We start from the raw sequence: 22,848 nt of genomic DNA, 5'->3' as shown, positions 1-22,848 counted from the left end.
GGCTCTGATGAGCGGAGACACTGAGATCTCGGGGTCCAGGCAGGCCCCTGGGAGCCTCTCTGCCTCCCTGGCCCGGACACCAGCACAATGAACAACAGCAAGGGCAGGATGGAGAAGCGAAATGGGCATGTTTCCAGGGGGCAGGGAGGTGGGCAGGAGCGCTGCTGGCGGCGTGGTGCAGGCCCGAGCTGGGCTGGCGGAGAGCAGACACGGACGACAGCATGGGGCAGGCGTGCAGCTCGGGGCGGGGTCTGCGCCCCCACGTGGGCCCTGGGCTGGGGGTAGCACTGGGCACACAGACGCCGGTGGCAGCCAGGGCTTCAGTGCGAGCTCTGCCTGCTGTCCCAGGTAGGATGAAATTGAGCCCATGGCAAAGGAGCAAACCTGGGGCTTCCTAACCCTGCCTGCTGGCCACCCACTGGGCATCCGTGGGCATGCTTCTCTCATAGACAGCCTAAGGGCCCACGCCCCACCCCATGTGCAACCGGGGCTGTGGGTGGGCAGGGGACACGTGAGTGAGTGAGTGAGAGTTGAACTTCCCCTGTTGGTCTGTTTGCTGCCTCAAGCAGTCCTGCCTTCAAAGCTCAGATCTCAGAGTAAAAGGCTGAGTCCAGGTCCTGGCCCCATTTCCGGCATTCTCCAAGCGACCCCCACCCCAGCCCCAGCCCCAACGCCCCTCACACTCTGCCAGCACAGGGAGCTCTCTGACGGGCCAGGCTGCTCACTTGGAATGGGCAGCCAGGCAGCCACATGTCTCTGTGGTCTTTCGGTACCCTCCTCCCCGCCCCATCTTCTGGGCCACACAGAAACATTGACACTTCCTTCGTGGGTTTGCAAACAGCAGCCACACCGTCCTGATCTCCAGAGAACCCAGTTCCTCTTCCCGTTTCTCCTAAAAGTTGTTTCCCGGGCCTTGCTGTGGGCTGGCCTCTGCCCACAGTTCAGGTGGCCCCCTCCAAGCACTGCCCCTACAGCCTGGAGCCCTGAGAACAGGCGATGTCCACATGACCTTAAGGTTGGTGATCCTGGGGGAACATGTGTGGGATGCAAATGAAGTAAGAAGGCCCAGGAGGGGCTGGAGGGACGGCCACCATGGCTGTCAGTGTGAGGCCAGCCTGTGACTCCTCCCCACTCCTGCAGTGCTCCACAGTGACCACTCTGGGAAGCAGGGGGCCAGAGGGCGCTTCACACACCTGAGGCAGCCCAGCCCCAGACAGACAGTCCCCTGGATCTGCTGATACAGCTGCCCTCCTTGGCCCTGACATCTTGCTGGAATTATCGCAGGGCCTGGAGGGGTGGGTGCTCTCTGGGGCTGCCGACACACCCGTCAACCTCCCACTTGGCGCAGGAGAGCCCTTGGGTGAATGAGTGCCTGCTTGGGGCCCTCCCACTGTGCACTGGGAATCCTTCCTGGCCTCGTGCTCAGCCGGGTGAGGCTGCTCTGGTTGAACAGGTATGGGGGGTTGGTCGACCTGTGACTGCACCCCACCGTCTTGTGCATCTGTACTTCTGGGTCTAGTTTCACCATCTAACCTAAGCCCAGAAACGCGTGAGGATGGTGCATATTTGAGAAGCATCCTGGGGGGCTGTGAAGTCAACTCACAGGCTTAGCTGCCTCTGCAAAGACCCCAGGCAGCAGAGCTGACAAGGCAGGAGAGAGTCTTGTTGGACAGGGGAAGGAAACACTGCCCCCACTGCCATGTCCGAGTGTTGGGAATTGTGAGGACTCAGAAGGTGCCATGTGAATATGGGGTCAGGGGGAGATCTGGGTGACTCCTGGGCATGCAGTGCTGAGATCCTGGGGAGCAGGGCCAGGGAAGGGGGCCAGGAGAAAGGCTCCCAGAAATCAGAAGCCCCACAGGGCAAAAAGCAACTTACAAAAACATGGCCGAAGGCCTGTGAAAGCAGCTATTTCTGATATGTCATTCTGGGTTCCTGCGGGCAAGTTGCTACAGTGCCCCTTACTCAGAGTCCTTCTGGTTAAGAGTCGGTCCTGCTGAGATTAGTGGCTCTGGTGTATAGGACAATCCCCTGGCCCAGTAGCAGAACCAATTCCATGTCAAGTGTGGGGAACACAGTACAATCCAGAGGCCCCTTCCTTCGAGGCTACGCCGTGGAGAAAGGAGAGCTTGGAGAGATGCCTTCGGGTGCAGGCCCAACCCCACTGCTGGGTGTTGACGAGACTCCCTGGCCCCTTCTCTCTGGCAGCTGTGACCGAGAACCTACTGCCAGGCCCTTCGTGACTGCCCCTTGGCTAAGATGAGAGACACAAAGAATAATCGAGCCCTCAGTCTTCAGCTCCTGGGCCTCGGCTTTCCCAAAACACCAACTGTGCTTCCTCCATCCAGGCACCACCAGAACTTCTGCTCCATGAGCACGAGGCCTGTGTCTGTCTTGCTTGCGACTGATACAAGGCACAGCCAGGAGGTCAGGCTCAGAACGTGTCCGCTAGATCAAGTGGAATCATCCAGCACTGCCTAGATGAGAACCTGGGAGGTGGTCAGACCTCCACCATTGCTGTTGGGGCCACAGGAAGAGAAGGCACTGGACAGCATGGGGCACCTCACCCAAAGGGGCTTTCTCAGTGATAGAGTGTGTGTTAATATGTGAAACAGGGTGAGAAGTGAATCCTCTTGGGATAAGTAGATGTTCTCACGTTTCTTTTTGCAGAATGAGGGGATCAGACTCTCAGGGAGTAAAGTGCCTGGGTTTGGGACAAAATTCTAGATGGCTAGATGGAGCTATAAGTCAGTGTAAGAGTGTGTGTAAGGGGGGACGGCGTGTATGTGTGTATGTGTGTGTGTGTGTGTGTGTGCACGTGTGTAGGATGTGTGCCATGTGTATGGCAGTGTGTGGGCCCGCGTGCGGGGTGTGTGCAGGCATCAGCACGTGTACATATGTATGCAGTATGTATGTGTAGGTAAGAGCCTGAAGTTTCCCCCATCTGAGAACCTGATGTCCTGGGTGAAACAGCCAAGTCCAGGGATGCTGTTGGGCCATGACCCAGCTTCGGTTAGGCCCCCCACTCCCTCCTGAGTCCCCAGACTCAAGTCTCCGCCCTCCCCTTTGCCTGGGAGGGAACCAGGCAAACATCAGAAAGGTCCAGGGGAGCCCTCTGTCCCAAATAGCCCCATACTAGGGCTGGGGGCACCAGGGAGGTGGAGGGTCATGGGCAAGGAAAAGGTACTCACAGTCTCCTGCATGGGGTGACTGAGGGGCTTCTCGAGGGTGGCCATGTTGTTGGGCATGTCCGGGGGGTGGGAGAGCTGGGGGGGCCCGTGCATGAAGTCATTCATGGACGTCCCGCCGGGGTTCCCGTGGGGGAAGTCAAAGTTGCCATGGCCTTGGTAGTTGTTTCCTGGGGATAAAACCAGATGGGGAGGGGTGTTATCCATAGGGAAAATTCCCTGCCCAGGGAATCAGAGTGTGGAAACGAAGAACCCAGCCCCAAACCCCTGCAAGGCTAGGGTCGGCTCTGGCAGCTCAGACCTCCAGGCTGTATGGTGAGGCCCAGGGTGGCCTTTTCCTGCGGGCCTTTGCACCCCTGGGTGTCTGCTGGTCTACAGCTACAAGCAGGACCAGCACAGGCGGACAGGGTGGGCGGGACTCCTGTTGGCAGAGGGTCCTAGAATGAGGCCCAAGTCTGAACTCTCTGCAGGCTCTGCAGAGCTAGCCCCCAGACCTGTTCCCCTACAGCCACCACATGCCTGCCTTTCAACACTGGGACGAACCAGGCCCAGAGCAGGCGGCCAGAATCTGCCCAGTAAACAAAGAAGCCATGTTAGATTCGAGAGTCCACCCTGAGAAGCCAGCCATCTGGCCCCCAAGCCGCTGCTCCCTCCACCATGTGGAGGTGGTGAGAGCTCAGAGGATCAGCATGCTGGAAAGCTGGGCCCCTCAGTATGCTGTGGGACTCTGGCTAGGTAGGCTAACCTCTCTGGGAATCTGATCACCTGGAGCCCCGGGACCTAAGGGCAGGGATTCCGTGGGGCGCTGACATCCCCAGACTTCTGGGCGGCAGGGAGGGTACTCTCTGGGAACTGAGGGCAGTGCAGTGCAGCTGGGTCTGGGCGGCAGAGAGAGTGAGGGACAATAACGGTGACCTTGGTGGCTGAAGGCTGGTGCTCCAGGCCCCTAGACTCTATCTCTCAGAGGGTGGGAGAGTTGCAGGGACAGGCACAATACATAGAACATCAAAAGGAAATATGGGGCCTGGGGAAGGGCCAGAACTCCAGAGGCAGGGTGGTGGTAGTGTCTCAAGCAAAGTGGGCTCAGAAGCCCCTTAGATCGGCAGCTGCTGGCCTGGGAGCTCAAGGAGTCAGGAGAGGAGGCTGAGCAGGGTTGGGTACGAGGGGCAGGAGGCTGGCTCATGGAGCAGCGCCTCACGCATGCCTTCCCAACTGGATACCAACCCACAGGGCTGGATGGAACTAAGCAGTAGGACGGAGAAGGAAGGATGGCACTGCACCCCAAGGCCAGTGGTGGGGTGTTGTTTTTAGGGGTGCAAGTTACCTCTGCCTCTTCATACCACACCTTCCCTGCACCTGCCACCATCACCCCAGAAATCCTGGGCCCCTGCCGTGGCTTCTCCCTCCCTCCTCATCGGCCGTCACCCACCTTGGCTGCTGTAGTCGTTGGAGTTGGTGCTCCCAGGCGGAGGCGGGAGTGGATAGGGGGATGGGCCAGGGCCCAGGGCAGCGATCATCTCCATGACATTGGGCATGATCATCTGGCTGGGACTCATGGTCTTGAACCTCTTGGAGGGGATGCCATCAGGGTCATCTTTAATGTGAAGGTCTGATTTGATGGGCACTGGCCGCCAGCTGCATGTGGGGTCGATGGTGACCTCTTCAAACTCGGAGCTGGGGGAACAAAGGGGCAGAGCTGGGGTCCTGGGTACCAGGTTGTAGACGCAAGAGCCTCCAGCTTAAATAGACACTGTGATGCTCTCATCCAGGCTCCCTCTGCCCCCATTCCCATCACACTCTGCCTACAACAGAGGTATTGGGGACTTTTACTTCTTTGGAGAGAAGGGGAGACTGAGGCTAGGAAAATCAAGTGGCTGTGCAGCTGGCCCCAAAGCCTGCACTCACGGCACGGCCACCGCTGCAGGCACCGTCAGCTTCCTGCTCTGACAGCGTGGTCCTTTCTGCAAAGTTCATTTGCCCCCAGGTAGAGAAGCCCTTAAATTTGCAGAGAGGTGAGGGATGTGGGAAAATGGTCTGCTGGCCCAGAGCGGGAAAAATTATCAGGGGCAACCATGTATACTCACCTCATACCATCAGGGCCCGCATTCCTGTTGCCCCCCCAACCCCCTTCCCTCGCGTGGAGAGGCCTACTTACTGTTGGATGGCATTCAGGATGCCCCACATGTACTGATCCACCTCCAGGCCCTCCAGCAGAGCGGTTTTACTGGAAAAGGAGAGAGGTGGGGATTGGCTTTGGCTGCTGGACCCTAAGGGGTAGAGACACAGCCCACTCCTCCCCACTGTGCCCAAGAGACTCGGCCCCTGCCGCTGGTTACTACTGGGGCACCAACAGGAGAGGGCAGCCTTGCGACAGTTTGGTACAAGGGGACTATGCACTGCCCCTGTAATCTGAGCCCCTCTGCTATGCATTTAGGGCAGGTGGGAGGAGGCTGGACCCCATAGAACAGGCCCCGAGCTCCTCCCATAGCCAGGCAACTGTGCTTATGCCGAGGCAGGAGTCACTTACTTGCACACAGGACACCTCCAGGTCCCTCTCTCGCAGTTCAGCTGCAGGTATGACTCCAAGTCAAAGCACTGCAGAAGCCGGGAGACAAAGACAGATGAGCCCAGGGCCCTCAGAAATCACTTATATGCAACCGGAACTGCCTCTGGGACCCTCCTGAAGATGTCCCACCAGGGAGGGAGACAGGTGATGGAGAGACCCGGGGCTGGGGGGCTGGGCAGGGTGATAATCTTCCCTATTTCTTGCTGTGCATACAGCCTATGGGCCACGCTGAGTCCCTGCAACAATGTGCCCAGCCCTCCTCATACCAGCCCCGTGCACCAGATTACCCACGGCCTCCAAGCAGCCTTCCAGTTCCCCTGCGGCCGCCCCTCACCAATTCTGCCCCTCTCACTGGCTGAGCCCATGTGTGGAGGACACGCCCCATCTGGTTCATCAGCATGTATGAGACAAATAAAGGAACCAGACGTCCCCTGCCCCCGTTTTCCCAGGGAAGGAGCTGTTGATGGAGGGGGACCCACTCTGAAGCCTTTGGGGCCTGTTGTGAGAGGATGGGGGCTGAGGGTGTGGCTGGCCTGGCCCCAGGGTAGCCCCCACCCAATGCATCTCACCCACTAGGGCTGCCTGTGTTTAGCCACCCAAACTGTGACCAGGCACTCAACCCGCCGCCACTTCCTGAGCGCGTGCTCAGGGCAAGGCCTCAGGATGAACCGGGCAGAGGTGCCCCTGCTCTCCAGTTCACACCAGCCATGGTGGCCGAAAAGGCAGTATTTCCAGCTGGCTTGTGACGTCTGCCAGGGCTGGGACTGTCTAAATCCAGTTCTGGAGCCCTCTGGGGCTCCAGAAGAGGTCTCTATAATTCTTTCTGGCTCCTTCTGAGAAATGAAACCAAAAGAAGTGAGTGGATACCTCTCCCATCTGTAGACATCATGACAAATGTCATTATCTGTCATATCCAAAGAGTTCTGTGAGTTGGCAAGGAAACTGTCCCCACGGCCCAGAGGAGGTACTGAGGCTTAGAGGGGAAGAATGAATTGCTATGATGGTGCATAACCAATGAAGCCTGAATTCCAAATCCCCAGCACTTTCATTTTGGGGGTGGGGGCTCCATCCTCTTATTTCCAACTTTGTTACTAGTCCATCCTCTGAATTGTTCATGTCTCTTAGTTCATAGGGAAGAAGCAGGTCCCACCAGTGAGGTTTACATCCATCCTAACTGCTCAATAAAACCTCATGAGACTTCCTCAAATCCAGAGAAGTTAAGTCCTGACACTTCAACAGCTCACTGGCGATACACAAACCAGATGGAGCCAGCTCTGAGTACACAGAGAAGTTGCTTGACGGATACATGATGGCAGGAATGAGTGAGTGAAATCAGCTGCTGATGGCCAGGGCATCCTTCCAGGGTTAGAGACAGCCCTGCTGCCCTGAGCCTACCCCACTGCCATCCCAGCCAGATTCCAGGAGGCTCCTCCCAGGACTGCTCACCTGGACATGCTTGCAATCATGGCCTCGAGCAGGCAGTTGGATGCGCCGGAATGTGATGGGGCACTTCAGAGATACCTTAATGGCTGTCTGCTCCACGCCATCCTCCCCATTGAGGGTCGTGTTGCCCGATGAGGCCGCCACACTGCTGAAATTCCGCTTGACTATAGGGTGGAGGCAGAAGTGGATAAGCAGGACAAGAGTGTCCTGTACTTCCCCCACTCCCTCAAGTGACTGATGCATACCCTGGTTCTCCACAACCCCTAACACTGGGAGGTCTCATAAATAGGTGCAGGGCACCTTGGCCTGGGTGAAAGCGAGATCGGCATGTTGGGGGCCCTGGGATGCCCAGTACTCTGGAATGACACTCTTCAGGTGACAAGTGTGAAGTGTCCCTGGAGGTGGCCATGCCGTCAGCCCCTCAGTCTCTGCAGTTCATGCCCTGCCTTCATTAGGAAGGCAGGACTTTCTGCAAAACCTGCCAAAACAGTCTGGCACTTCACTGATTTTCTGGGTCAGTGGGAGAGCCCCACAGGCGCTTTTGCGCTTAGTTCTCCAAGTGTGGAAATGGCCTGGCAGGATTCTAGGGCTCAGAATACCAAGAAGCACATTTGAAGGGGGTGTAGTAGCATACTTCCCACTTCCTGCATGGTGCCCCCTACCCCAAGTGTCTGCTCCTGGGACTCTAAGCCAAGGTCTTCCCTCTCAAGTTGGGCTTGGGCTGTTGAGGTGAGGAGCCCAGTCTGCAACTGACCTCTGTGCTTACCCCACAATGAAGAACACTCTTCTCCAGTTCCTCCCATCCTTCCAGGTGATCACCTCCAGGGAGCCTGCCCAGACTACCTACATACACCACGGCATCTTGGTTTAATCTGCCTCATATCCTGTGATAACAGTACTGTGTACTCATTGGATTGTCCCCACAACCCCAGAGGAGGGGCACTGGAAGGGAAGGGGGAGGGCCTGGTGCCAGGGGACCCTCAGGGCCCAGTGGTGTCAGGCTTGAGGGACAGTGCATGCAGAGAGACTGGGGTCTGGTTCCAGCCCCGAGCCCCCACTCACTTTTCGTGATACAGTGCTCCGCAGGCAGGAGCCGCTTCTTGAGGAGGCCTTGCAGCACGGAGCGCACAGAGGGCCGGTGGACCAGCTGCAGCACAAAGAGGTGGGACTGCCAAGAAAAAGCGGAGACTCGGTCCCTGCCATGCGGCCCCCATGCCCACTCACCGTGCCCCAGAGGCTAAACACAGGAAAGGGCCCCACGTCCACAGTGATGCCCTGCTAGGAGAGGGTCCCTGGGACCTGGGAGAGCCCTAAAGGACCAGGATGTGTCTTGGGACCTGTGAGCTGGGGACCCAGACAGGGGTCACTCCCCAGGGACAGTGGGTCCACCAAAGCTGACTCTGATGCTCAAATAGCACCCCCCTCCCCCGAAGGTGGTCACAGGCAGAAGGCATCAGGATTGGAGCCAAACACTTCCTACCCTTGCACCCTGCTGTTCCCCATCATGCCTACTCCATCCTTCCTGCCACAAGATGTTGTCTTGTCTTCACTCCTCCAGGAAGCCTTCTAGGACTGCCCACCCCAACAAGCCCCCATAAGCTCCTCACTCTGACAGCATCCCTAGTCCTGTGACTCCTATCTCTGGGGGGTCTTAAAGTCCCAACTCTCATGAGGGCCAGATCAGAGCTCTTTTTTCTCCTCCAGGGAGACCAGCGGGCGGTGGTGAGGGGGAGGTAAACTGCAAATTCCCAAGCAAGACCCAAGTGCCAGGCCCTGATCCTGGGGGATAGGAGCATGGCTTAGATGTTGTCCCAGAGCAGTGAGTCACAGGTCAGGGGACACACACACACACACACACACACACACACACACACATACATACAGAGCTCTAAGCTAGCATTGCTGGATGATCAAGGGAGGGAGTTAACTCCAGACTTGGTGGAGTTGGGTCTAGGGGGAAAAGATGATTAGAATATAAACATTTCTTGCAAATGAGGCATGAATGGAGCCTAGCTTTCAGGGAGACACAGGACTTCCCCAGTGGAAGAAGGTGGTGGGCATGGGGGCAGGTGGTGTCTAAGAGCTCCAAGAGGAAGTGGAGGGGAGGCTGTGGTGCAAGAGGGGAGAAGGCCAGGCCTTGGGCCAGAGCACAGTGGCCTGAATTTCGTCCCACAGTCCCGGGGGGGTGGGGCGTGAGGACAGCAGCACATTTCTGGGGTACTTCTAAAAGATCACTCCGGGAGCTGTTTGGAGGGGGACCCCAGGCCATGGCTGACCCCACAGGGCGCTGAGGCTCCCCCACCTCCCACACACTCACGCAGCAGCAGGCGGTGACAGTGATCTGGATGGTGTTGCGGCCCGGCTGGCACACGTGCTTGAGGTGCAACGGCTTGTGGGACGTCTTGTTGTCCCCGCGCTCGATGGTGAGGGGCGTGGCGTTCACGCTGACCTGCACCGAGGCTGGCCAGTTGGTGTTCATCTGCCGGTCCTCGTGGTGGTAGCACTTGAACTGCAGCTCCAGGTCCGACCTGGGGGTGGAGCCGAGGCTCAGGGCGGCTCTGCCAGGGGGCTGCCCAGAGCCTCCAGGATGCCTGGCGGGGCCACACACCTCAACCTCATCACAGCCCCCATCAAGTGGCCCAGGACTCCGTCCTCAGCCATGAAGTCTCCCCCGACCACCTCCTCTCTCTCCCTGGACATTCCCACTGCCCAGGCCCCACCTAGCAAAACCCATCCCAACAACCCCAGTTCCCCCAGGACTCCCACAACTCTGGCCACTATCTCCCAGCCCCCTGCATGTAAGGACAGAGACAGACGGACAGAAAGGACAGTCATTAACTCAACGAGACCAGCTGGAAGACTGATTATGTCCTAGGCTCCTGTGGAAGAAGCATCCCAGGCCAGGGCCAATTCCCCTCCATGGTGGGCCCCAAGGACACGGCCCTGAAAGAATCCCCACAAACCCAGCAGGGACCAGACATGCATGAAAGGTGAGCAGGGCCAGTGGCCAGGGCACAGGAGGTCTCGTGGGCGAGGGTACTCACAGGTAAGGAGGGGTGAGTGAGCAGGGCCCCTGCATGGGCATCTCTCCTGCCTGAGTGTCTGTGCTCCCACGCCCTTATGCTCCCCCTGGCTGTCTCAGGCCTGCTCTCAAGCCTGATCCCCCTGATCAAGGCGATGGGCCAGCTGTGTGTGCAGAGCTGTGTGTGCACAGGTGTGTGTGTGCAGGCAGGCGTTCAGCTCAGACACATCTCATGCCCTCAAGGTGCTCAGCGGGCAGCTGAGTCCTGGCCGAGAAGGGACCGAGGGTGGAGACACCAATGGGTTCTGGTGTCTAAGAGGTCTGAGCCCAACTCCCAGTTCTGCTTCTTGCTACCTGTGAGGACTCACCCAAGCTAACCACTTCTCTGGCCTCCATTTCCTCACTGTCAATGGGGCAAGCAATGCCCGCTCATAAGATCAAACGAGATCAGGTATAAGAGGCTCAGAACACAGAGCCTGGGCTAGCAGGGGCCTCTAGACCCCACACTCCAGTGCTGGATGTTTGAACAGCAGCCGCGCCCAGTGGCCAGCTGCTTGCTTGGTTCAGGAAGGACCCAGCCCTGCTCCTGCACCTCTCTATATTCCTGGTTCTGGCCACATGAGCCACAGTCAGGGGCCAGCTTAGAGTCCCCTCTGGATTATCCTCCTTCTCAGCCTTTAGGTCTCAGCTAGCCACCGTTTCCACTGGGAATTTGTCCTAGAGCGCTCGCTCAGGACCGGGGTGAGTGACAGCTGATCCCACCCTTGGGCCACTACGCCAAGGTAGCTCTGTCTGTCTCCCAGGCACCTTTAGGTTTCCCATGACATCCCCAAGGTCTTGCACACAGCAGGGCCCAGTCAGTGGTGCCGAACAGGCGACGGTATCAAACAGATGCTGTTACCACCTCTCCCAGGCAAGGCCAGGGCCCAGATGTCAGCCTCAGGGCCACCTCCACCTGGCGTGGGCTGTGCCGCACCCTCACACTCACCTCCACATCAGCGTCTGGTGGACCGTGGGCCGCAGGTGAAAGACGTGGTTGCTGACGGCCAGGTTGTGCTCCAGGCGGAAGGGCTCCAGCACCACGCCGTCCCGCACGGGGAACGTGAGCCGCAGCTCGTCATTGTGGTTGGCTGCACAGGGGAGGAGGCGGTGAGCCCTGGGCCGCCGTGGCACACGACACGCACCCTTGGCTGCATGCCCCGCAAGTGTGTGTGAACAGGGCCACAGCAGCTGGGCTGTGTGCCTAAGGGCACATTAGACAGCCCCTGGCATCTTCCGGTCCACTGGACCCCATCCTGAGCATCCCTGCATCCCACGCCCCATGTATCCTAATTCTTGTCCCCACCTTACATCTGCCCTGGAAGCCCTGAAGACATCTCCCAGTCCTTTTCCACAGCTGAGCACCACTTTGCCTCCCAGCCTCCCACTGCTCAGGCAGGGGGAAGGAAGTCTGCTCTCACACCCCCCACTCTTTTCACACGCCCAACCCCACAGGCCAGCAGTCAGACTTCCAAGTGCCCTGACTCCTGGTGTACTCTGGGGGAAGGGGAGGTGGGGGCATGTGGAGGTGTCTGGACAGAGGGCGGGAGGGCGTGAAGGAGAGAGCGGGGCACTCACCTGGGGGCGGCGGCAGAGCGCTCATATTTGGCTTGATGTCAGGCGGGAAGGGTGGCTTAACGTCTTGGCTGGGGGACAGGTATGGGGGGATGCTGCTTCCGGGGGTCATGGGGGGCGTGGGGTTCCCTGGAACAGGTGAGTGGGGGTAGTTTGCCACAGGAACCGGCCTGGGAGGCTGGAAGGAAAGAGAAACCACATATAGGTTATGGGTTCATGTATCAAGGAAGGAGGGGCCATGGCTCTGGACACAGACCCCACCCACCCTAGCCTCCTTGGGCTGCAGCCCTTGCTCCCCCAAGGGAAGAGACCCTCCCAGGAAACCCCTTCCTCCACTCTGGCCGCACTCAGGCCTCTGCCCCCATAGGAAGACAGGTGGGTCTGGGAAAGGCATCACCACCCTTCCCTTGGGTCACGACATCGAAAGATTGTAGGGTCCCCAGCCCATTTGACCAATGAGAACACAGGCTCAGGGTGATGGAGGACTTGCCTAATATAGTCTGGGGAGAAGAAGAAAGCTGGAAACAATTCCAGGTCTCCTGCTGCCCACAGCATGACTGTAGGTCATGTCCTTCATCCCCATCCCACCACACTGCGGTCCCCAGATGGAGTCAGGCGTGAAGCATCTCCAGGAGCCCCTTCCCTTGGTCTCTTAGTCCCCACATTGCTTTTTTCCAGGGCTGGCCAGGTCCACACTCATTCCCATCCCACCCATCTGAACTGTGGATTCTCTAAGCATCTCTGTGGCTTGGAGCAGATGGCCCTACTAACGTCCAGAAAGACTGGGGCAGAAACAGTGAGGCCCGCTCTAACACAGTGCATGTGGGTTATAATTCCCAAGATGGAAACTGAAACATACCCTATTGACGTTCCCTTGGCTGTAGTTGCTGTAGCTGCTTCCAGAGAAGGTGTTATTTTGTCCATTAAACTGCTCTGGCTGGTAAAGCAAGATAAACAAAGCCATGAATGGAAGGCAGAAAAGCTACCAGAAACCCTCTCTCCCTCCCGAAATGAAAATCTTCCAGAAGGACAGGGGATGGTGACGAGGCCCGCCCAGTGCTGGGGTGGGGGGCAGGGTGGGGACAGAGCAGGTCACCGCAGTCTTCAGTGCTTTGCCTCTCTCTGCCCATTGCTACTAATTTAGTGAGTTTATAGAAATAGCAACACCTAATGTGCTGAAGTTGCGGTAAAAATAGTAAGCGCACGTAAGCCAAGTAGTGGGTGATCATGTAAATTGGCGTGATTCATGAGCAAATAGGTGTAAATTATTTCCAGAGTCTTCCTTGCTCCTGAGAATGTACTTTATAGTAATCCCAAAGAAGGAAAGAGTTACGTGCCTGAAAATATTATTGTACTATTTCAAAAGTGAAACCGCAGAAAAAACCCCACATGTCCAACAGAAAGGATAAAATGCCGTATGGTTCTCAGTACGATGTTAGGCAGCCATTAAAAGTGACAATCACTGGGACTGTAGCAATAAGTAACACACTGTGTCAAGTGAAAGAAACAGGTTCAAAATTACAACCATAATAACAACCGTATAACATTGTTGGAGCCCATGTGCATAGAATATCAAACGTAAATATATTCGAGCGGGTGCTTTTTCTTAAAAAAAATATATTTCCTTCATTGTTATTATCTTACATGCACTATAAATAGTAAAAGGAGAAGGAAAACCATCGTCTGAGCCCCATGAGAACAGGAACCAAGAAAAGCCAGTCTGTCATTATGCACAGCTCAGAGCATACGCGGTCACATCCAGCCCACTGGTGACCTCAGGGGGTGCCCAGGCCAGGATGACACAGGCGGGGGAAGGGAGCTGAGCTGGTGAGGAGGGAAGGGGCCTGTGGGGCAGCGGGACTCACCTTATAATACTGCCCCATGTTGACCGTGGGGGGTGGGTACTGCCCGGTGCTCGGCTGGCTGGGCATCCGCTGCCCGGGGTAGTTGGGAGAGGTGAGCGGCCGCGGGGGGTTGGGGGTAGGGTACTGGCCTGGCTGGGTGGGGAACTGGCTGTTTGGTCCGTATTGCTGGTTTCCATAGTTAGGCTGTGGTGGCAGAGAAAGGAGCAGGGAAGGTCATCAGTGTCTGGAAGCCAAGCTGCCCACCAATGCTGGAGCCGCCTCCTCTCCTCTCCTCTGCCCCTGATGACTGCCACCCACAAAACGTCCACCCCGCCTGCAAAGAGGAGCAGCTAAACAAGATGATGCCTGGGGCCCCTTCCTGCCCTGACATGCAGGGACGTAACAGCTGGCCTCTCTTCTCAAGGGCCACCTCCCCTGAAAGCTGTCTTTCTGGAAGTCCCACGCCCCTGGGCACTTTCAGAGCCTCTTGTTCACACCATCAGGCAGGCACTTGATTCCGAAGCCCCCTTTGGATTTCTCCTGGTGCTTGGTTTGTGACAGACAACAGGAGGCACATCTGCAAAGCTGAGCCCCTGAATCTGGGAGGCTCTCTCCCCCTACCCCACACTGAGCAGAACACACTGATGTTGAGTTCTGGGTCATCCATGCAGAGGTCGGGAGAACTAGGTTGCTGAAGGGACAAGACAACCCCTCTCGGGGAAGGCAACCGTTCCTGGGAGGGGCAGGATCACTGTCCTGGGAGAGCCACTCCCCACCTTCCAGTTGCCTCCTCATTTGTAAGATCAGGTGACCCTGGGGCACCCCCACGTTATTACATCCTGCAGAGTCGGTGCTGCTTCCGTCTGTTGAAACCCCTTGTCTATTAGCTGTCTCTCTTGCCCTCTTGGCTTGGAGGTGCAGGAGATGGTTGTGTCCCAGGGTCTGGCGGAGAATAGGCCAGCAATGAATACTTGCTCAATACATGAAAGAAGGGCACAGGGTAAGCGGCGGAGGAGAACCAGGATTGCATCAGCAGTGAAGAACTTGGCCAGTTCACATTACTGTCACATAGCAGCTGTTCTGTGTTACGGTGGGATTCCTGTCACATCACTGCAGGACAGGAAGTGGAGGCTGGGGACTGTCCACCAGCAGAGTCCTGTGCGGGACCAGGTGACTGACGCCAGCCCCCGCCCCAGGGTTCCGACAACCTGAGAGGTTCTATGAGTGTGTATGTACTTAGAGCTTCCCAGACAGGCTCAAGCTGTGCTGGCTGCGGCCCCTGATGCCATAGCCCAGTGTCAGGCATTGGGTAGCTGGGTAGCATCAGGAGTTTACTGCAGATAAAGACCAAGGTAGTCAAGATAAGTGAGAGCCTTTGGTGTGCCCTGCTGTGGCAGGCAAGAGCTGGGGAGCCAGCAATGCACAGGAGCAGGGCTGACACCAGGCTGATGCTGGGAATTCTGCTGCCTCTTCTGTGGTCACCTCCTTGGGTGCCAGCAGTCCCGAGGCTGGGCCTACAGATGCACTCCCAGCCCAGCTAGTGGGGATGCTGGGATTTTGAATACAGAAGGGGCTGAGAAGGCTCTGAACTCGTGTGGGGTCTGTGCTTGGGAGTGAGGCGCACAGGTCAAGGGCCCCTCCCATCCCCAAGGACAGCCAGGGCCTCGGGAGCTGCCGTTCTTCTCAGGCTTCTCTCTGAGCTGGTGCCAACCTGGAGGAGGTCTGGGCTTGACCTTGTTTGACCCTGACCTCTTCTGTCTTGGACCCAGGGCATCTCCATCAGTGGCCAAGCCATCTTCTAGCCCAAGGGTGCGATGGATGCCGAGGGGAAGCACACAGACCTTTGAGGACCTCGAGGTCTTGGCTCTAACGCCACATTTAAGCCCAAGCAGAAGGCACAGTCCTGTGAGGGGGTGGAGCCAAGCTGAGAAGAGGTGTGCAAGCAGACACTGGGAGGTGCTCGGGATGGGTTCCATCCAGGTGAGGAGTCAAGGTGGGCCTTCCGAGAAGCATCTCTGTGTCTTCCACAGATGAACTAAACCTTTACCTAGGTACCCACATAGGCCATTCGCTGCCAACCTATTTTCTGAGTGCTCTCTGAAGGCCCTGTGACGCCTTCTTCTGAGTTCTTCTTCAGACCTCATGCTGAGTTCCAAACACCCCATTGTGCATCATTCCTTTGTGGCTTCCGGCTTAGACCTCATCCTTCCGGCTGAAGTCCTAGCTCCTGGAGGACAGGAGGCGTGGGTTTGATTCCCTTGGTCTTCCCCGATCCTGTGGATGAGCTGGCCGGGTAGCCTGATAGGCAGCCTTGGTCCTGGCAGGGCCCCAGGAACATGCTGCCTGCCTTCCAATCACTTCTCCGAGGTGCAGGGCCTTCAGATTGTCACAGGGCTTTGTCTCCTCTCTCCCTCTTGGGTGAGATGCCCTCACGTGGGTGTGAGGAATGTGGACCCAAGGAGATCTTAGTGCCTTACCCCAGGTCACCCAGCTACTGTCTGCGCTAAGACAGCAGAGAGTCCTAAGGGCAGGCACTGCTTGCCGAGTGCCTGCTCATGCCAGCCCCAGGGCCAGGAGCTCCAGGTACATCCCCTCATTCAAGACTTCCAGGCAGCCCCATGACGTGGGCTGGGTGGTCATGAAAGAAATAAACGGAGAGTCCAGGAGAAGACGTGACTTGATCAAGGTCTTCTCGATGGGACATGCCAGCGCTGACCTTAAACTCAGAAGCACCTGACTCCTAAGACGCTGCCTTTTGGTTCGGGTTCCCTGAGGGTCAATCCAGGCCCTTTTCAAGGTACTGCCCACAGCACCATGTCTGCAAGTCCCAGGTCCTCCCCGCCACCCATCCTGCCCGCCGTCTGCCTGCTACCACACTCACCTCTCCAGGGTATGGCCTCTTTATGCTCTGAATGGGAAGGGACTGGGGCCGGGGGCCCGGGTACGTCTGCTGGGGCATCCGCTGCCCGTGTGTGCCAAAGGGGCTGATGCCGGGCGGCCGGGGCTGGTTCATGCCCATGGGAGGGCCGCTCATCCCCGAGGGCGTCATGCCAGCCGCCATGCTTGCGGGGTTCATGCTGCCCCCCATGGAGGCAGGCCCCCGAGGCCCGGGCTGGTTCATGAATTGGCTGTTATACGCCTGGGTGGGACCCATCTGGAAAGAGGAACAGACCTTCAACGGGAGAAGAAGAAAAAAAAAAAGAATAAAATGCCACATGCATTGAAAGTGCAGGGAAGGAAGGGTGGGGGAAGTGGGGGGATCAGGACTGGGAGTTGGGGCACTTTCCTGTGTGGCTGCAGCTGGTGACCTGGCTCCAAAGGACCACCAGCCGCTTGGGCTCACGGCTGCCCTCTGCAGGCCGCACAGGAAAGATGCAGCCCGAGGAGTGTTAAGGGGTGGGGCGCAGTCACTCCAATGCACAGGCAGCATTTCCAGGGAGGCAGGCAGGGAACGGGAAAGGGGGTGCAGGGGTGGGGAGGGGTATGGGAGAATGGCGGTGGATGAGGATGGAGGCAAGAGCCCCTTTCCTGGAAGCCCTGGCCCTGCCCTTGTTTCTCAGCCAATAGATACACACCCTCTATCCATCAAGTCTGAGGTGGACTCAGCTCTGCCTATCTCTGCCCACCTGCCCTGCTATCCCCAAACTTAAATCCCCAACCTCCACACCCGTCCTGCATTTCTGCGAGCGCTCCCCCTCTCCTCACATCCCATCCCATCCTTCTGAATGTCAGAGCTGGGACCTGGGCAAAATCCACAGATGAGACAACTAGCGGAGCCCTGGTCTCATTCAGGGGACAGAATGGCATCGAGGCTGCTTTAGACACAGCCTGCTCTTCGGTTAAGTGGGGGCCAGATTGCACTATGGAACATCTTTCCTCATACAGAGATATACAAGCAACATGGAAAACCAACACAAGCTCCCAAACACCCTCCACCACTCATTCACACTGACACACCCACACCTCAACATATAACCCCTCCCTGTGCTTCTAGGAAAACCTAAATGCACCGTGACACCATCCGCTCCTCCCCGCACACAGACGCGGACAGCCCGACTCCGATCCCCGGGGCTGTCTGCTGAGTGGACCAGGACTAGTGTGGCCCTTACCGGTCCATACTGGTTAATATCCTTATTCTGTGTTTCTTGCAAGGCTGCCACGGTGGCCGTAGCTGTGGCCGTGGCCGTGGCTGCTGCTGCCGCCACTGCAGCTGCTGCAGCGGCAGCTGCTGGCTGAGTGAAGTCAGCGGGCGGCCTGGTGTGTGGAGGGACACCCATGCCTGCTGGGGCATTCGGACCCCCAGGGTAACTGTGAGGGAGAAAAGAAGGGTGAGTTAGATGTTGCCTGAGCCTAAAGATGAACCCATGACCAGCCTTGGGTGGGGAGAGAAAGGTTGGGCCGTTCCAGGCCCTCCTGCCCACAGCTCATGGAGCGGGGAGGTCCAGACTCAGAGCCCGGTGGGGACAGGGGCCTCCTGTGGGCGGTCAGTCCCTCGGGCCACTTGGGAACCACCAAGTTGCTGTGTGCCTGGAGCCCCATCTGGGTCCTAGTGGGTGCTCGCTCCTACACCCTAGGTCACGGCACTCTCGGCCACCCCAGTGAGCCCATCTCCTGGAGGAGGACACCGAGTCTCAGAGAACCTGAGCCACTGGCCCACGGCCCCAGCAGAAGACGGCAGGATGGGGATGCAGCTGTGTTTAGCCAGGAGGCCCCAATGCACTGACCCCTGGCAGGACTGCGGTCAGCCCTGGGGATCTGGGAGGGGTGAGGCCACAGGGCAGTCCTGGACAGGGGGGATGGACAGCAAGGGGAGGAACGGGGCGCCTCTGCCCCACCCCAATTCCCCGGAGTGCCTTCCTAGGGTTCCTTTCCGTCTCCCTCCCTTACTCCTGAACCGCGGGCCTCCAGTCCCTGCGCTCGTCCGCCTCCACAAGCAGCACGGTAGAGCGGACCCTCCTGCACCCCAGCTCTCTCGGTGTCTCCCAACTTGGAAAGGTGCGACGCAGAGCAGGGTCATTCGGGGGAATGAAAAGGTTGTCCTTCAACCCCACGGGCTGACGGCCCTCAGAACGCCCCCCTCAGCTGTGCCGCATGTGACCTGCAGGCCGGCCCTGCTCACCTGGCCCCGAAGCCCCCGCTGCCGGGGTAGTTGGGCCGGCCGTACATGCTCTGCTGGATGTAGGGCTGAGTGGGGCCGGCCTTGGCCGAGAACTGCTGCTGCTGCCCAGCAAACTGTGGGGAGTTGAGGCCGGGGTTGCTGGTGGTCATGCCCGACGCCATGGGGTTGCCGCCTGGATTCATGGGGTTGTTGGCATTGGCCATAGGGTTCCCAAGGACCTGTGGGCAGAGAGAGTGGCTGTCACCTACGCGGGTACCCCAAGTGGTGCAGGGAGGGAAAAGGAGGAATGGCAGGGGGTGGGGGTGGGGTGAGCATCAAAACAGAGGGAGGACAACAGAGAAAGAGGAGGAGGAAAGGGGTAGGGGGGGCTTTTCAATTTCCTCGGCATGAACTGCTGGCACAGTATACACAATATTAGAAGCGGGTAACCCAGCCCAGAAGCAGGCTGTGTGGATGAGAACATCATCCCAGGGTGGAACAAGGTGAGGCTGGTCCTGCACCTGGCTGCAGGTGGGAAAGGCCTGGACTTCTCAGTCTTCCCATCCTACCACGCAGCCTGGATGCCCAAGGGTCAGGCCACACGGAGGCCCGGCGCTGCTGCTCTGTGAGGGCCAAGGGAAGCCCAGCCCTCTAGCTCTGGAGGGTGGCAGGGTCCTGGCCAAGGGGCTCCCCGTGGCCCAAGACCGCAGGTAAAGTGCGCTGGTTCTCTCCAGGGTGGCAAGTGGCCCTGAGCCATTCACGTGGCCAGGAGGCAGGAAGGAAGGTGTGGAGGAAAGAGGAAGGAACAAGAGCGGGAGGCAGGGTAGACGAGGGATGTGGGGTGGAGTATGTCACAAGTTTTAGGCTCAATCTTTCGCTGAAATCTAACCCAGGCCATCCAGGGTCAAAGACTCCAGGTGTTGGGGCCCTGAGCTCAATAACCTCCAGGAAGTTCTCTTGTTAATCCAACCTAAGTAAACGTGAGCCAGGAAAGAGCCCTTTGCTCTCTGTCAGGTGAAAGCCATTGCCCCGGCAAGGCCCTAGGGCTGTGGCAGTGCAGAGGGCCAGGTGCCATCCTCCTGGGGCGGGTGTGGGCCCATCCTGGGAAGAGATGGGTGTGACCTGTCCACAGCTGGGTGTGACCGGACAGCTGGTCTTTCCAGCAGGGGAAGAGCCTGGGAGAGCCAGCAGGGCTAGCATGGCAACGTGACCAGGATGGATGGTCTGGAAGGGCCTGGAAGGGGCTGTGGCTGGGAGAGATGACAGGCTCTTACCTGGCTCTGGGATGTGTTGGTCACTCCCCAAACCGTGGTGACCACGGAGAGGGAGCCGGGAGGCTGGTTGGTGTTCTGCTGCCAAGGGACAGAGTCATAGGGGAATGACCCATCACTGCAGAGAGAGACAGAGGAGGGTCCTCAGGGGTGTTGCAGACACAGGCTCAGAGGGAGGCATGCCCCATCACCCCACCATGCTCTGCGGCTCCTGGCCGTTCTGGATCCCCCGAGCCGGGCACGGTGTCCTGCTGTGTGACAGAGACCAGCTCTCCTGTCCTCACTGCGGAGGTGCCACCCCCACGGCTGGCTGTCTCCCGTGGGACCAAGTCCACAGGTCACATTATGGAAGAAGAGGCCTGCAGCTCAGTCTAAGCTCTGCCTTCGACCACAAGCTGCTCTAAGAGGTTCTCCAGAAAGAGCTCTGGTTCCTTGGCACCAACTTCCCCTCAAAACTACCCATCCCTTCTCAGAAAGAGCTTCCCTGGTGACTCAGGTGATAAAGAATCTGCCTGCAACGCAGGAGACTCAGGCTTGATCCCTAGGTTGGGAAGATTCTCTGGAGGAGGAAATGGCAACCCACTCCAGTATTTTTGCCTGGGAAATCCGATGGACAGAGGAGCCTGGCGGGCTACAATCCATGGGGTCGCCAAGAGTTGGACACGACTGAGCAACTAACTTGAACTCCTCAGAAAAGGTCAGCAGGGCCCCAGTCTGAGTCTTGGCTCTTCCCTCCTCCTAAGCCCTCATGGTGAGTTGGCCGCCCTGCTCAGCTGACTTGGCCTTTGGAAGGAGGGTCGTCAAGTTGCTTTTTCTTCCCAGATGACAGGTACTGGCCTTCCTGCTGTGCTTCCTCCCTTGTTCCCACCCAAACTCTCATGCACATTCCACCAAGTTAATCTCCCTCAGAAACCTGAGACACAATCAAAGACTTTCAGTGGCTTCCAGTGTTCACAAAGTCCCAACTCACACTGCAGAACAGTTTGCCCCACTGACTAATCCCACCCTACCCTGCTTACCACCTTGGCATTCACTTCTCCAGGAGCCGACCCCCACCCCAGCCATTCCCCCACCTCCCCAGTCTCCCCTCACTCCCAGCAGTACCCACCTTGTTTGATGACATCTCCCCAGAAGCCCCCAGTCATCAGACGCAAGGCCCCATGCCCAGTCCTTCACATCATAAGTGCTCAATAATAGCTTTCTACTAGTTGCCATGGCACAGATGGAGAGTGAGGTCCAGCAGACCCCAGGGAGGGAACCAGGGCACAAACTTGAGAAGGAGCCGGCGAGGTAATAGCATATAGGACCCGCTAGGGTCCCAGTCCCCAGGAGTGCCGGGCTGGGGCAGCCTGTCCCCTGGAGCCCGCCCTACGCTGACTTTTCTAGCACCTCTCACAGAGAGAAAACCCCAGAAGCGGCCCCAGAAAGAGAAGCAGCGCTGAGCACCCACGTCTGTGCTACCACCTCTGCCCACGGCATTCCGACCGGGCTGAGGTCGGCAAGGCGGCAGGGGCAGGAGGGGGAAGGGGGCTCTGGAGGAGCGTGGCTTGCTAGGAAAGCACCTCACGCCTCTGTCTGACTTGCACCTTCATCACAGGAAGTCAGCAGAAGACCAACATGCTCACTCACGCCTGGAGACACCTGAACCCCAGCAAAGCAGCCAGCTTAGGCCCTGGAGGTCAGACTTCCAGGAAAAGGGGCCCTGGGTTTGAGGGAGCGGGGGTCTGAGCCTTGCGTACTGCTCCTCGCCGGGCAGGGCCCTCAGTCACGTTGGTCACGTCAGGTCAGGCTGAAGGGAGGATGGTGTCACTGACTGCCCATGCTTGCTCTTCCCTTGCCCGGACACCCTCTCTGCCTCGCCAGCCCCTGGCTTCCTTCCTGTCTCTGCTCAGAAGTCACCTCACTGGAGCTGCTGCCCTGAGCTCCTGGGGAAGAGCAACTCCACCCCTGTTCCCTTTTCCTCTCACTCTCACCTGTTTCTTTTGGTACCCTGGGTACAAGTCCTGCCCCTCCCTGGCTCAGGGCCCCAGTGCGAACTTCTGAGCCTGTCTGGACTCAGTCTCCTCATCTGTTAAATGGGCGTAAGAACAACACCTACCCCCACTCCCATTCTATTCGGTCTTCAAACTGCAGGTCATGACACATGAAGTGCCTTGTGACATTGAACCAGCAGGAGGGGGAAAATGGAGGGAATAAAATAGAAAGCTATCGAGTGTGAGCACAGACTAAGGAGGAATATCACCTTTGAGCTGACTTCCTGATGTTATACATGAGCACACATGCACCCTGGATCATGGCGTAAATCTATACATTTCTGAGAGTCTCAGGTGTGCGTGCTAAGTTGCTTCAGTTGCGTTTGACTTTTTGCGACACTATGGGCCATAGCCCTCCAGGCTCCTCTGTCCATGGGATTCTCCAGACAAGATTACTATTGTGGGTTGCCATGCTCTCCTCCAGGGAATCTTTCTGACCCAGGGATCGAACTCAGCCACTTATGTCTCCTGTGTTAGTAGGTGGGTTCTTTACCACTAGCACCACCTGGGAAGCCCGCTGGTCTCAGGCAGGTTAAGTCTGAACACAGGCCTCCGTGGCCTAAGTCTGATGATGTGGCTCTAGGAGGAGACTGCAAACATAAAGTCTTTCTTAACTGGAAAGTGACACTGAGTGACTTCAGCATTACTCATGCTTTCTGGGAGGAAAACTGTGGGCCTAGAACTGGGGGGTGAGCAGCCCTCCTCGGGGAACCAGTCCCTCTGCAGCCCAGATGTGATGTGGGTCAGCGGAAACAGTGAGGCCCAGAGG

The 22,848-nt window shown here is 57.8% G+C and overlaps 1 protein-coding gene across 5 annotated transcripts in view; it reads right to left on the bottom strand.

The window, feature by feature from the left end:
• Positions 1–22,848, bottom strand: part of ZMIZ1 (zinc finger MIZ-type containing 1) — a 191,507-nt gene that overhangs the window by 5,762 nt on the left and 162,897 nt on the right. For 4 of the 5 annotated variants that reach the window (XM_061161918.1, XM_061161920.1, XM_061161917.1 and 1 more), the window contains 15 exons: positions 20,050–20,164; positions 18,797–19,014; positions 17,787–17,985; positions 16,559–16,849; positions 13,699–13,881; positions 12,693–12,770; positions 11,837–12,011; positions 11,208–11,349; positions 9,515–9,725; positions 8,260–8,365; positions 7,201–7,361; positions 5,716–5,783; positions 5,344–5,412; positions 4,618–4,862; positions 3,192–3,358 (listed from right to left, as the gene is read on the bottom strand). In XM_061161918.1, coding sequence (XP_061017901.1) covers positions 3,192–3,358; positions 4,618–4,862; positions 5,344–5,412; positions 5,716–5,783; positions 7,201–7,361; positions 8,260–8,365; positions 9,515–9,725; positions 11,208–11,349; positions 11,837–12,011; positions 12,693–12,770; positions 13,699–13,881; positions 16,559–16,849; positions 17,787–17,985; positions 18,797–19,014; positions 20,050–20,164 — 2,428 coding nt within the window. The remainder of the gene's footprint in view (positions 1–3,191; positions 3,359–4,617; positions 4,863–5,343; positions 5,413–5,715; positions 5,784–7,200; positions 7,362–8,259; positions 8,366–9,514; positions 9,726–11,207; positions 11,350–11,836; positions 12,012–12,692; positions 12,771–13,698; positions 13,882–16,558; positions 16,850–17,786; positions 17,986–18,796; positions 19,015–20,049; positions 20,165–22,848) is intronic. The other variant, XM_061161919.1, reaches the window with a different exon arrangement.

The sequence above is a fragment of the Dama dama genome, chromosome 15, assembly GCF_033118175.1.
Source record: "Dama dama isolate Ldn47 chromosome 15, ASM3311817v1, whole genome shotgun sequence".
NCBI lineage: Eukaryota > Metazoa > Chordata > Mammalia > Artiodactyla > Cervidae > Dama > Dama dama.
This window is presented reverse-complemented; position numbering and strand designations above follow the sequence as displayed.